This window comes from Cucumis sativus, chromosome 4 (genome assembly GCF_000004075.3).
Source record: "Cucumis sativus cultivar 9930 chromosome 4, Cucumber_9930_V3, whole genome shotgun sequence".
Classification (NCBI taxonomy): domain Eukaryota; kingdom Viridiplantae; phylum Streptophyta; class Magnoliopsida; order Cucurbitales; family Cucurbitaceae; genus Cucumis; species Cucumis sativus.
The window spans coordinates 20,068,283-20,083,311 of record NC_026658.2 but is presented as its reverse complement, the minus strand read 5'-3'; the positions used below and the strand labels follow the sequence as shown (position 1 = coordinate 20,083,311).

The 15,029-nt window shown below is 33.5% G+C and overlaps 2 protein-coding genes across 2 annotated transcripts; both read left to right on the top strand.

The window, feature by feature from the left end:
• Positions 1–5,944: 5,944 nt before the first annotated feature.
• LOC116403436 lies at positions 5,945–7,983 on the top strand. Its single transcript, XM_031884582.1, has 3 exons — positions 5,945–6,014; positions 6,125–7,541; positions 7,809–7,983. Exons 1-3 carry the CDS (start codon positions 5,945–5,947, stop codon positions 7,981–7,983), a joined length of 1,662 nt encoding a protein of 553 aa, XP_031740442.1.
• A 2,156-nt stretch (positions 7,984–10,139) lies between these two features.
• Positions 10,140–10,614, top strand: LOC116403435. The gene is made up of 2 exons (XM_031884581.1): positions 10,140–10,383; positions 10,452–10,614. The coding sequence occupies exons 1-2, from the start codon at positions 10,154–10,156 to the stop codon at positions 10,612–10,614; spliced, it is 393 nt and encodes a 130-aa protein (XP_031740441.1). The 5' UTR covers positions 10,140–10,153.
• Positions 10,615–15,029: the final 4,415 nt, after the last annotated feature.

Below are 15,029 nucleotides of genomic sequence, written 5' to 3'. Positions count from 1 at the left end.
CTAACTCTCCAATTGGGCTTATTGATTACCCAACCCAAAGACAAATTCGATCTAATTCTTTCGTGCATGACCTGTTAGGTTTATTTAATATGATAATAGGACCATAAATTGTTTTAATTCATAGCCCATAAGTCCTAATTGGTCTCTAGCAAGATATTATGGCTACACATATTAAATTAAGTTGGTGATCCAACATAATACAATATAATTATTTCTTTAATTCTTTTATCACACGAATCTATAATTGAATATAAGGCGTGGACAAAATCACCTTATCTAATTCAATTGCTTTCTTAATCAATAAACACACTGAAATAATAAATGACATCAATACCCTTATTAATTTATTTATAGCACGACTATGCATTTCCAGAGTCATGCTTAATCGAGAGGCCCATAGATATCTCTCCATAACAAAAGGGATAAATTTCATCTTGATTAATCATTGTCCACCATATAATTCATAACGTATTCGAGTACAACTTTTATAATTATCCGATTAAAGATAACGTTTGATTGCATTATGATAGATTAATTCTTATGTTTGACACCATGATAATCTCAGGTCTAAGGATCAAAACAATCAATTATTTGAGATTATTTATGGGGATAGTTGCAAATTTAGCAATTAAATTCAAATTAATTAAGTATATAGCACAATTTAAAAAAATTTGCAAATATATCAAAATTTTAAAAAATTTGCAAATATAGCAAAATTTGTCAAATTCTATCAATGATATAAGTCTATCACTGATAGACCATGTTGCAAATATTGGTCTATCACTGATATACCATATGAAGTCTATCAGCGATACAAGTCTATCAGCGATACAAGTCTATCAGTGATAGTTTTGCTATATTTGCAATTTTTTTTTAAAATGTTGCTATATCTTTAATTATTATTGCTAAAATAGTCATCCATTGCAATTTCCCTTATTTATGACACATGTCCATATAATAATCTCAAAAGGGGTCAGTCCAATTCTTATTCTCTAATAAAAAAATATGATTATAATTTATGTCTATACATATAATCATCTTATGATTATCAATTAGAACTCATACTGATCTTAATTTATTATTATTCCCACAATAATGATCAATTAGGAACATTTAGGATATAATAGTATATTCATGGATATTATTATACAATAACATACCATTGAAAAATAATGAAAAGAATAACTTCTTACTAAATATTTAAACAATAAACCAATTATCCATCAAATTATTATACACCACAATAAAAAATCAACAAAAATGAACTACACGATCGTGTATCATAATCTAAACCATCGTTTAAACTGTAGTACACGTCAGTTTATGTTTGAAGCTTTCTTGTCATCGTTTATAGTTTATGTCTGATCGTTTAAATTTGAAGTATTTTTCCTAATTGTTTAAAATAAGTTGCACGATTGCGTATCATAATATAAACCATCGTTTAGACTATAGTACACGATCATGTATCATAATATAAACCATCGTTTAGGCTATAGTACACAATTATTTAGAAGAAGATTACTCGCATGTGTGTGACCGATTAATCATATGTTGATTAGGACATTTTTTATATTTCACACGGCTGACATTTGAGCTTTTTCCATTTTCAAAATTGTTCTATATGGTGTAAATATTTTACCGGTTTATTATATTTTTGAAAAAGAATTCCATTTTGAAATTCATAACCTAACTCTAAAATTAAAATCCAACATCTTTGTTTAAAATTGATAAAAAAAATTAATAGTTTTAATACTAGGCATTTAAGCAATTATAGTTAAATGGCAATTTTGAAATTAAAAGGACATTTTTCGTATTTGTAGGGCTCCAATGCATCATCTTCTAAGAATTGACGCTGCTTTTCATCTTGGTTGAAGCTTCCTCTCCCGCTCAATTGTGTCTCCCTTTGCCGCTGCCTTCTTCCCTCCACCTTTGTCTCTCTTTCCCTCAATCTCTCTTCGCCTTCCTGTTTGTGCTACTCCTTCATCACGCCTTGTATACTTTGTCCGCCGTTGTCTCCCTCCTCCTTCCTCACCTCGACCTCCAGCTCCCTCCGCCTTCATCTCCGTCTCTGTCTGCTGTCGGCCTCCACCGTGAATTCCCCTACCTATTTGCTAATGATTTTTTTTTTTAATTTCTTTTATTTTGTACATCTTTTTTTTTTTCTTAAATCTCAAAGGAACATTACAATAAGTTAAATTGGGATGGCAAAGATTAAATATTTGCAAGCTTATAAACAAATTGAATTGTATTTTAAGAATAATAACGGTGAATCTAGACCATGATATATTTTAGTAAAGGTTTTTAAGTCTTTTTTCTGCATTAACGTCTTGTTGAACCTTGTTTAAACGTTTTAGAATGATTGTTTTAGCTCCTTTCTATCAAGAGGGTTAAATTGTAAACCCTGAATTGTAGCATTTCTAAGCCTTCCTATGAAACAAGAGGATGTGTTGGATTTAGATTAGTTGAAGACTATGATTCAATTGAAATAGCATGTAAACCCCAAACTTTAAGGAATATAGATCTTCTCAAGAGCTTAAAAGGATTTGTTTTGCGTGAAGTAAAGACAAGGAAGTAAACTTGAGAAGTGTATGATAAGTGTGTCTTTATAGGTGGAAAGGAGGAAGGCTAAGTAATTGTGGTTTAAGAGTTACGAAAAGTTAAGTAGAAAAGAAGGAAATTTGGTTAGGTCCAAATGGTGTTGATGTTTTGGCTTTGGTAGATGGCTAAAGGAAGAAGAAAAACCTCTATAGAGGTCAGTGTGGGCGTGTAAGAAGCTTGTTAGGCGACAAAAAGAGGAGAAGATAACCTCATTAGAGGTTGTCTTTGCATTTTGTGTGTGGCCGAGAAGAACAAAGTAAACCTCTAATGGTTGGCGTTTTGGTTGTTGGCTAGGCGAGAAGAGTGCTTGAGAGGTTAGTGAGACATTAAGATTGGCGAGAAGACATGGTCTTAGAGGTTATTTTAAGCATGACCATGCATTTGGAGGTTTGCGACAAGGCTAGAGAGGTTAGTAGGCGGTTTGGCTTGGCGTTTTGACATGTCCTTGACACTTTGACATTTTGGTTAACCATTTTGAGTGGAGTTTGGTGAGATGGAGTCGGTTAAGTGGATTCCAGGTGTCATTGATTGTAGCGTTGGGACTTAATAAGTTCATTCATATATACTATGATTGCAATACATCACCGAGTCAAGTCATTGCACGTAATACGCTCATTGTACATCTCTGTATCACATGCTTCCATCATCGGTCATGATCATAGTTTTTACAAATTACTCACAATGTACCTCTTCATCGTGTGATTCTTAAGTCCTTGTTGAGTATAATCACTACTACAAAAACAAGCTCTCTTGACGTTTGCAGTTTTCCTTTCTTGACGTTTTTTTTCGAAAAACGTCAAGAAAGATTTCATTTTTAATAAAAAAACGTCAAGAATTTTTCTGAAACATCATTCTTGACGTTTATTAAACGTCAAGTAAAATAAATTTTTCCTTGACGTTTTTAAAACATCAAGAAATATCTATTAATTTTTTGACGTTCTTAAAACGTCAAGAAGCGTATGAATTCGACATGCTTGACGTTTCTTAAACGTCAAGAATTTAAAATTTTACTCGACGTTTTAAAAACATCAAGAAATTTATAAAAAAATCCTTGACGTTTTTAAAAACGTCAAGAAATTTATAAAAAAATCCTTGACGTTTTTAAAAATGTCAAAAAATTTATAAAATATTCTTGACGTTTTTAAAACGTCAAGATTATTGTAAAAATTGCTTGACGTTTTTAAAACGTCAAGAAATTCATTAAATATTCTTGACGTTTTAAAAACGTCAAGAATTTAATCGTAAAACGACGTCGTTTCATTTAAGTACATTTTTCTCTTCTGTAAAACCTAATTTGTCGCGCGTTCGAAGGGAAGCTTCTCCCCTTTTGCATTCGTCGTTCATCGTTCTCCCCTTTCACCGTTCTCAAGCTTTCACCATTCTCAAGCTTCCACCGTTCATCGTTCTCCCTTCGTTCATTCACCGTTCAGTTCATTGTTCACCGTTCACCGTTCACCATTCGAAACTCGTACAGAAGCGTGAGCCATCGGTGATAATGCCTCTGCCAAAGACTTAGGAATAGACACAGAGGAGAGAGACCCTTTCTTTCTATTAGAGAGATCATTCACGAGATAAAGCCTACGGTCCCTGTTCATCGTTCTTGCACGGCTCCCTCTATTCACCTTCTTTGTTCGAAAACGCGCAACACATTCAGACCTGTTCTACCGGAAAACTCCATTTGTCTCCAATTTCTATGTAAAAGGGAAGCTCCTGTTATTGCTTACACTGAGAAGGTATTGAATTTTAATTTTCGGCTCTAACATTTTTCCTAATCCACTTCTTTCTTCTTCTTTTCAATTTCACTTACTTGTAATCAAACTGTGTTACAGATAATCGAAGAAGGGAGTTTTCAATTGAGAAAATACGAATCTTATCTTTACCCTCTCAGATCTAGTTTCACACACATTTTATACCTTGTTGTCTTTTGTGTTTCTTTTGCTTTCAATTTGATTAACACTTGTTTTTCTATCTTACCTATTGAAAGAAATTGAAGTCTGGGGTGTTACCCTTGTGTACATTCTTTAGATGTTAACGAATATTGGTTTAGTAACTGTTTATTTATAATGCAAATTGCTCTAGTATTCAATTAACGGTACTGGAGGAAATCCTGATGGAACCATCCCGGCTTAGTTGGTTTAATAACTGTTTATTTATAATGCAAGTTTGAGCCTTCAATTTATGGAGAGGAACCTCCCTGCCTATCTTCTGAGCTAATAGGATCAGTCTTTATCTTTGAAAATGATACCACATTAGAAACGACATTTGGACCTGTTGTGTTAATTACTCCAAGCATGAAACTTGTACTTGTACTTTTCTGATTTTCTGAGTCATTCTTTGTATGAGTTTGACATTATTTTGCGTTTCCAATTGTTTGACAGTGATCAATTGTTGTAGTTTGTTGAAGATTAGGTGTTTTTAAGTTTGTCCTTCCACTTTAATTATCAATAGTGACAATAACTTTATTTCTCATTAGATTTACAATGATGGATAAATCTTGGATGCACAAGAGTAGATTGTCTAAAGATTATGAGTTGGGTGTGGAAAACTTCATCAAATTTGGATTTTCTAATACAACTAGCTCCTATATTCGTTGTCCTTGTTTGAAATGTGGGAATTGTGAAAAACATAGTAGAAAGGGTGTTAGAGATCACTTGTATGTTAATGGTATTGATGAAAGTTATAAAATTTGGTTTTGGCATGGGGAAGAACTTCCTAACTCATCCTTCTATGATGAATCTTCAAAGTTTGACATCCATACATGTGAAGATCAGGATGTTGGAAGTGTAAAAGAAATGATTGAAGTTGCTCATGAGGAGTATTCAAAAGACCCAACTGGATTTGAGAAGTTGCTTATTGATGCTGAAAAACCATTGTACGAAGGATGCAAAAAGTACACAAAGTTGTCTACTCTAGTCAAATTGTATAATTTAAAAGTTAGGTATGGATGGAGTGATACTAGTTTTTCAGAATTACTTGAAACTTTGAAGGAAATTCTGCCTACTACCAATGAGCTCCCGAATTCATTGTATGAAGCAAAGAAAACATTAGGTGCATTAGGAATGGAATACGAAAAGATTCATGCATGCCCGAATAATTGTTGTCTTGTCTCTATAGAAAAGAATTTGCTAATGCAATTGAATGTCCTGAATGTGGTCAATCAAGGTGGAAAAACGTCAAGGATACAAATGAAAGGAGAAAGCAAATTCCCTCTAAAGTGATATGGTACTTTCCAATCATTCCACGATTTAAAAGGCTATTCAGAAGCATTGAATGTGCTGAAAACTTGACTTGGCATTCTACTGAAAGAATTAATGATGGTAAGTTACGACATCCAGCAGACTCATAAATGGCCAGACATGGTTCTGAACCCAGAAATCTTCGTTTAGCATTGTCAGCCGATGGAGTAAATCCTCATGGTGACATGAGTTCTAAATACAGTTGTTGGCGGTAGTGATGGTTATTTACAATCTTCCACCATGGTTGTGTATGAAAAGAAAGTACATGATGCTATCAATGCTAATTTCAGGACCAAAACAACCAGGGGATGACATAGGCATATACTTAGCACCACTAATTGAAGATTTAAAACTTTTATGGGAAAGTGGTGTTGAATGTTATGATGCTTATCGAGAAGAACCATTCAACTTAAGGTCAGTTTTGTTGTGGACAATCAATGATTTTCCTGCATATGGTAACCTTAGTGGATGTTGTGTGAAAGGGTATAAAGCATGCCCAATTTGTGGAGATAATACAAATTCTATAAGGTTAAAGTATGGGAAGAAAATGGCATACCTTGGACATCGTAGATTTTTGGCACGAAATCATCCGTATCGACGACAAAAGAAGTCATTCAATGGTAAAAAAGAACTTGATACAATTCCAGAGCCACTTTTTGGGGAGGATGTGTATTTAAAATTGAAAGATCGGGAATTTTCTAGAGGGAAGAAGAACCATAAGAAACGATTGATGAACAGAAGTGACAAAATTTGTTGGAATAGATTATCTTCTTTTTTTGAGTTGCCATACTGGAAGGATCTTCATGTTAGACATTGTTTAGATGTGATGCACATTGAAAAAAATGTTTGCATGAATATCTTAGGTACACTTCTTGATATTCCTGGGAAAAGTAAGGATGGATTGAATGCTAGACGCGATTTAGTTGATCTAAAACTTCGACCAGAGCTTGCCCCTATCAGCAGTGAAAAGAAAATATTCATTCCGCCCGCGTGTTATACTCTTACAAAGGATGAAAAACGATGTGTTTTAAAGACTTTGTCTGAAATAAAGGTTCTTGAAGGTTACTCTTCCAATATTAGAAACATTGTGTCAATGACAGATTTAAAACTTAATAGTTTAAAATCTCATGATTGTCATGTGCTCATACAACAGTTGTTTCCCATTGCGATAAGATCAGTGCTACCGAAACATGTTCGTTATGCTATAACTAGGTTGTGCGTCTTTTTCAATTCTGTATGCAACAAGGTATTAGACGTACAACAACTAGACAAGTTGGAAGAAGATATTGTGGTAACATTGTGTTTGTTTGAAAAGTATTTTCCCCCTTCATTCTTCACAATCATGATTCATCTCACAGTACACATAGTTAGAGAAGTCAAACTTTGTGGCCCTATATATCTTCGATGGATGTATCCCTTTGAAAGATTCATGAAGGTCATTAAAAACTCTGTGAGGAATAGATATCGTCCAGAAGGTTGTATTGCTGAAAGTTATTTAATAGAAGAAGCTGTTGAATTTTGTACTGATTTCTTATCTGGAGTAGATCCCATTGGACTTGGGACTCGCAAGTCACAAGACCATTTAGATACTTCAAACATTGGTAGACCATTGTCCATGGGAGTTCCTTTCAAACCTCAACAAGAACTTCTACATCAAGCTCATCAATATGTTTTGGAAAATACAGTCGATGTCCAACCATATACAGAGTAAGTTTTTCTTGCTTTCTTGATTGTTTTATTCACTTTTATATACTTAATCTAACTATATTACAATGTTTGAATTGATGACTACAAAGAAAACATATGAAGGCTTTGCAACTACAATATCGGAATAAGTCTAGAAATCAAAAATGGCTTCAAGAGGAACATAATCGAACTTTTATACATTGGCTACGGGAAGAGGTATAGTGCTGAACATAGTAATTTAGTTACACATGTTATGTGTCCAATTTTAAATAAGAATTATCATGTTAGGTATCAACTGAGCTTGAAGTTGGAAATGCTGGAGTTTCAGATAACTTACGATGGATTGCTCATGGCCCTCATCCTTTTGTTATTAGATATAGTGGTTATGCAATCAATGGATGTCGCTATCACACACAATCTTGTGATAAAGAACGAAGTGTACAAAACAGTGGAGTTAGCTTAGTTGCAAAAACAATGCAAGTGTCTAGTTCTAAAGATAAAAATCCGGTCATCGGAGATATGTCATTTTATGGAGTCATACAAGAGATATGGGAACTGAATTATAATACGTTTAATGTTCCTGTGTTTAAATGTGATTGGGTTCAAAACAATGGCGGTGTTCGGATTGATGAACTTGGCTATGTTTTAGTTGATTTGAATAGAGTAGGACACAAGTCAGACTCCTTCATACTAGCAAGTCAAGCAAAACAAGTTTTTTATGTTGAGGATCCAAGCGATGTTAGATGGTCAGTTGTGCTTACTCCACCACAAAGAGACTTTGAAGATAGATATAACAACGATGAACTTGGTGATACAATACTACAGTGTGAAGGAATACCCAATGGTATGCCAGATGTTGACTTAAATAATGACTTGGATGACAACATCTTAACATACGTACGAGCAGATTGTGAAGGCACATGGATACCTACATAATATTATAAGGTTTAGTTTTACTGTTCTCAAACTAATAGTACCATTCGTTTATTATGCTCATTCATCTCAATTAATTGATCAGTTTTTAATTTTGTTTAAAACTTGTATACTATGCTAATTGTTTCTTCATTTTGATTGGCAGCCTTTGATTCATACATCACATGGATAACTTTAGTGATGAAGAAAGCTGGTGTGCTGAAAATGAAACCCCAAAGCAGATATGTAGACCACGAGGACCAACTATTATGTTCGATGTCACTCGCATTAGAAGTTTGGGAGAGAAGAAGGTGGTGATGTACAATGAAGACGGAGTACCCATTGGTGAGAATGGAGCAAAGTTGAAGTCTTTCATAGGATCTGCGACACATTATCATGTCCCGATCACATATTCATCCTGGAAAAGTGTGCCGGTAGAGCTGAAAGATAAAATATTCAGTACGGTTGAGGTATATATATAATTTCAATGTGCTTATATTGATAATGTTCATGATGTATACTTTATTAATCACTTTTAAATATTTAGGCCGCATTCGTCATTGATCCAAGATCTAGGAAAAATATTATCCAAACTGCTGGCATTTCGTTTCGTCAGTTTAAGTGTTGGCTAACAACAAAATATATTATGCCACATAAGGATGAACCACAACTCCTACAAGTTCCACCAGAAAAGTATTCATTCATTGATCAACATCATTGGGCAGAATTTGTAAGGTCTAGATTGTGTGAAACTTTTCAGGTATGTTACTTTCTCAATAACAAATATATTTGTAAGGTTTAGATTGTGTGTTACTTTCTCACTAACAATATTTTTGAAAAATAGGAAAAAAGACTTCTGCAACAAGATAGACGATCTAAGAACAAGTATAACCATAGGATTTCGAGGAAGGGTTATGCCAATCTTATCGAGGAAATGGTAAGAACTAATTTATTAAGTTTATCAAACTTTATCAAAGGTTGTTCTAATCTTATTATGGAATTGAAATGTAGAAAAAGGAAGGTTCAAATCAACAAGAGTTGGATCGAGCCATCATGTGGAAGAAGGCTCGAGTTAACAAAAAAGGGGAGTATGAGAACGACGACGTTCAACAAGTTGTCCATAAAATTGTAAGACTTTTTGTATATTGAACATTTGAACTAGATTGGTTTTGTTTACACATTTCTATAACGTAGATTGGTTTTTGTTTTAGGATGAGATTTCAATGAATACGTCTTCATCGTCTCAAAAAGGACACTCTTCTAACGATGTGTTAACCCAAGCATTGGGTACAAAAGAGCATCACGGTCGTGTTCGTGGGGTCGGTGGGTATGTTACTCCTACCAATTACTTTCATTCTGTAAAAAAGACATCTAAACGTGAGGATGAGATTATACTTGAGAATAAAGAACTTCGAAGGCGTGTAAGCGAATTAGAAGCACATATCCACTCAAACTTGTCTAGACCATTATCTGGACATGGTAGCTGTTCGAAGCCAAATATCTTAGAAGAGAGTGACTCGATGAAAATAATCAAAGGGAAGAGTAAGTTGATGGATACAATCGAAGGGAAAGAGGTGGAGGAGATAAATGTAAATGACGAAAAAGTAGAGTTGGACATCTTTAAGGTATGCAATCGATCCTCTAATAAACTCAAATTCTTAATATTCATATCGTATTGAAAGTGAATGTTTTTCTTGAATTAGGAGAGAGCCTTAATAAAAATGCCTAAGGAAAGAGAGGTTGTCTGTGAATCGACGTCAGTTTTGCCAATGGGAATGAAGTTGATTCTCAGATACGCTGAGAAGATAATGGAGAAAGATTCTAGTATCACTATTCCACTACCTGTTGGGATTTTTGGTGTTAGTCGAAAGACTTCTGTTCTCCGAGAGGACATCATTGATCTTTGTAACATGAATGAGGTCAAAACATTTACATTGGTGGCCTATATGACGTAAGTCAATTTCATTTCTTTAGATCTAAATTTATGTATCTCGTTTACAAGTTTATAATATTTTGTAGGTACTTGTATTCATCTGTTCTTGGTTCGAAGGAAAATATACAGTACGTCTTTGTAGATCCATCCCTCACCTCTGCCGGACACTCGCAAGAATCTCGAGTTCGAAACTTATGCAGTAGATTGATGGTCTCAAAGATTAACGAAAATAGTTCTTGCTCCTTTTAATCCTGGGTAAGTCAAGTTATTTTATTACTTGCATTGCAAAAAACTAGTACTAATATTTTGTATAATTAGGGGTCATTGGGCACTGCTGGCCATAAATGCGTATGATGATACAATATTTTACCTCGACTCACTAAGGACAACATCGAAGTCAACTATAAGATACGTCACTGACACGTAAGTTAATCTAGTATTTCATTTAGTGTTGATTCTTATATGCATGTACACAATATTTAAACTATTTGTTCAATCTTATCTTGTCAAAACAGAGCAATAGCGATGTTTCAGTCACAAAAGAACATTAAAAAAAGTAGAAAACAAACTTTATGGCGAACAGTAAAGGCAAGTATCAACTTTTAAAGTCATTATATTTTTGTAGACTACTAGCAATTAGGATTACTTTGTTATTCAAATTTGTTGCTTTTATATAGTGTCCACTACAAGTCGGGAGTACTGAGTGTGGATACTACGTGATGAGGTATTTGAGAGAAATTGTGACTAGGGGAAGCATTGTCATATCCGATGCGGTATGTTATATATCAAACTATTGGTTTTGTGAGTTAATTGGTTTATTTGTATAGTCAGTTAATTCATTTAATTTATTTTGCATGTTTATAGATTGATACACGAAGATCATACTCACAGGCAGAACTAGACGAGGTGCGAGTTGAGTTAGCTGACTTTTTGGGTTCTTACATATGATTATGACCAATATTTTGTGATTCTGAAGTAGGAAATTTTTTGTTGTGCCGCTTCTTTATGACCTTAAACTTTATGTATAGAAACTTTAGCGATAATTCTTTTGAATTGTTCATATGGAGGAAGGGGGGGGGGGGGGGGGTTCATTCGTATATACTTTTGATTATTGTTATAGCTAGCATGTTTTGTGACTTTGTAAGTTGATTTGGATTCATGGCAATGTAATGCCATATGAAATCTAATGTAAAGCCTATTTCATTATGTTATGTAAAGTCTTGGAATTGAATATATATGGTGAATGGTTTTATTTATATATGTTTGAGATTTGAAACTATATTTGATGAATATCAAATATCTATGAAACTGTTGCTGGACAATTACAGGACAATCATCTTTCCATTACAGCATAATTCAATTACAATTTTTTTTTAAAAAAAAATTAAAAATGCTTGACGGTTTTAAAATGTCATGAACAATTCCAAGCTTGACGGTTTTAAACTATCATGAACAATTGCATTTTTTACGGTTGACAAATGTCAAGAACAATTACATTCTTGACAGTATTAAAATGTCATGAATATTAAAATTCTTGACGGTTTTAAAATGTCATAAACAATACCAGTCTTGACGGTTCTAAAACGTCATGAACATAAGTATATTTGACGTTTATAAAACGTCAACGTTCACTATTCGTGACGTTTAATCAACCGTCAAGAACTTTGCCTTTCTTGACGCTGGCTTCAACGACGTTTTTAAAACCGTCAAGAGAGCTGTCTCTTGACAGTTTAAAAACGTCAAGAGAGCCTGTTTTTGTAGTAGTGAAGTTTTCCTACTGCTTACCCAAGTGCAAGCAAAACAGTAGGTTTACCTAAGTAGTGGAGGGTCGAACACATGAAATTATTTCTTAACTCCTAATTCAGCGAATACGTGCAAATCATGCAGTAAAAGTTGAATAATAAGTTGTATGAGCAGTATGCAAATTTTTCTTAACTATTTACACTACCGTGCTTGGCGATGCAAGGTGACTATGAAGTTACGATGCAGGTGAATATGATCTCCTCTTAGACTAGATAGGGAAGGAAACTTAATTAAATAACTATACAAACTAGTTGTTGTCTTAATACTTCGATGCAATTTATATACTTCAACCTCGAATTAAGACTAGCATCTATCAGTGCACTACCATACTCACTCACCTTTTGGGACGTAAATACACGGGTTAAATGACATTAAATCACAATTCATTATGTGTGCAATATTAGTAGCCTACCCTTAATTAAGGTCCATACCTATCGGCATGTTTTACCACATACAACATCCTCTTAGAGATGCATGTTAAGAGGCTGCTCAACGATGCAAATATATCGTTGTATTCATTTTCGCCACTGGCCTAGTTCAAAGTAAGTTATGATTCTGATCTCTATCCTTGCTCTTCTTTCGAAGGATCAAAGTTAAGAGGGATACTCTAAACTGAACATTACTAGTATTACATGTAATATGGTTTTCTTCATATCAAGCACATCGCTCATTTACATATAGTTAATCAATCATGGATGTGTGTGGAAGGGATAAAAAAATGACAGAGTGGTAGTAGAAATGCATTGCCTTTAAACATAACAATTTGAGCCTTTCGACCTTAATGTTTTGACCACAAAATAATATAAAAATAAATTCAACAAGTGGAAACATAAGTTAATGGTTATGCCTCCAAGTTTGATAAATCATTCTCTTTGGTTGGAATGTTGCCTAGATAGAAGGGGGGATAGTAGTGGGGTTGTGAAATTCTCCCTCCTTGTGCTCAGGCTCACCTGACATATGATGATAGGGAGAATGCAGAGATTGTAAAAATCTTGCGTGTCCAGCCATTTGTGCACACCCGCTGAGGAGGGGTGCATAAGTTTATATACAGAACAATTTGTGTTGACATGTGTTGAAATTTATGTCCTAAAACTCGTAGATTGTAAATATAATCCATTGACCATTATTAATAAAGTGCTATTATTATTAGTTTGTCTTGATACCTCAAATCCAATAAAAGAACATTCTAAGCTGTTTAATGAGTCTTGAACAGTATGTAGAGACATACAGGGATCAATGTTCAAGATCAACTTAAAAGGTCTATGATATAGAGATAAGGCTGGGTACCTTATCCTGGTAACACTATGGACACGACTCACTTTGTATTTCATACAAACACAATGATCCAACGCGTTCGTGTAATTGACATGCGAGTGAGGGTATGCTATGCAATGAGTTTGCATAAGATCGGACCGCGAAATAGTAATCACTAAATGTAACTCCGTTAACTAGTTAGGTTTCTATTTCACTAGGATGACCTAGGTAACTTAGTCTTAATCGTGAGTGTATTATGAACTCCTTTTCGTGAGGGATTGTCCTTTGATTTGTACGAGTGAGAGTGGCTAGATCGCTGACTTAATAAACTTATCATTTTAGGGACAAGACCGAGTGGAGAGCTGGGAACATAATTACACAAGATGGAATTTACCATTTTTCTACTTTAGGGTAAGTGGATGAGTGTTCCCTTAAATGGTGTCTCCAAGTCTTGAACAAAAGGGCCTTACCCTATGGCACGAGAGAGGTTTCTACTTATTGGTAGGACCATAAACACGCTGTTCATTAGAGGAGCACTGATATTTAAGGATTAGAGGTAACCTAGGGTTAAAATGATAAATTGACCCAACTTGTGTTACGATCACTCGTGAAAGACTAACTTACTGTTATTGGTCTGTATCCGTGGACACAGAAATATATCTATAGTGAGAAGAATTCAGTTATGAGTCTTTAGTGTAATATACATACAATTAACGAATATTGATTAATGAGTTTAACCAATTAATCTCAGATCGTTGTAGCTTCTGATCTGTAGGTCCATTAGGCCCACTTCCTAGCTCGTAAAAGGTAATGAGATTTATTTATATTGGTTGTAATTTGAAATGTTCAAACTTACTTGAGGAATTAGTTTAATGTATCATACATTATAATATAAAGTTTATCAAACTTTATTATATAAATTTAATTTTGGATATTCAAAATTAAATTTATATAGAGATAAAATATTTTAATGAGTATAAATATTAATTTAATGTGAAATAGATTTATACTAAAATTATTGGGTAGGAGAGAAACTTATATTTGAATATGATTCAAATTTAATTTAAGTTAAATATAAGATATTTAATTTAGATATTAATTAATTGAAGAATTAAGTAATAGTTTAGTTTTATTTAATTAAATTTGATCTAATTAAATCTATAAGATATTTCAGAGATATTCATTCAAATAAGATTTGAATGAAATATTAACGAAATATGATTTAATTAATTATATTAATATAAATCTATAAGATATTGGAAAGATGTTCATTCAAATAAGATTTGAATGAAATATCAATTAAATATGATTTAATTAATTATATTAATATATATAAGTTATTGAAGAGATTTAAATATAATTTAACTAATTGATTAATTGTTAATTAATTAGTAGATTTGATAATAGAATCTCATGATTCTCTCCTACTCCTCTTTCTATTCCAAGAAGGAAAGAGAGTTATAAATATTTAGAAGAAAACAATTTTCTTTAAAGAATTGACCAAAGAAAAAAAGTCAAGGCTTTTGCTCTGCAAAAAGAAGAGAGTTTCTCTCAACTACCTCTAAACTTTTTTCCATCCCAATTGGTTCCCACAAACCAATCTCATC

Coding starts and splice junctions, on each gene's coding strand:
- LOC116403436 (XM_031884582.1), top strand. CDS start 5,945: ATGGCCAGACATGGTTCTGAACCCAGAAATCTTCGTTTAGCATTGTCA. Junction 6,015..6,124: donor CGATGGAGTAAATCCTCATG/GTGACATGAGTT, acceptor TGCTAATTTCAG/GACCAAAACAACCAGGGGAT. Junction 7,542..7,808: donor GATGTCCAACCATATACAGA/GTAAGTTTTTCT, acceptor TTATCATGTTAG/GTATCAACTGAGCTTGAAGT.
- LOC116403435 (XM_031884581.1), top strand. CDS start 10,154: ATGCCTAAGGAAAGAGAGGTTGTCTGTGAATCGACGTCAGTTTTGCCA. Junction 10,384..10,451: donor ACATTGGTGGCCTATATGAC/GTAAGTCAATTT, acceptor AATATTTTGTAG/GTACTTGTATTCATCTGTTC.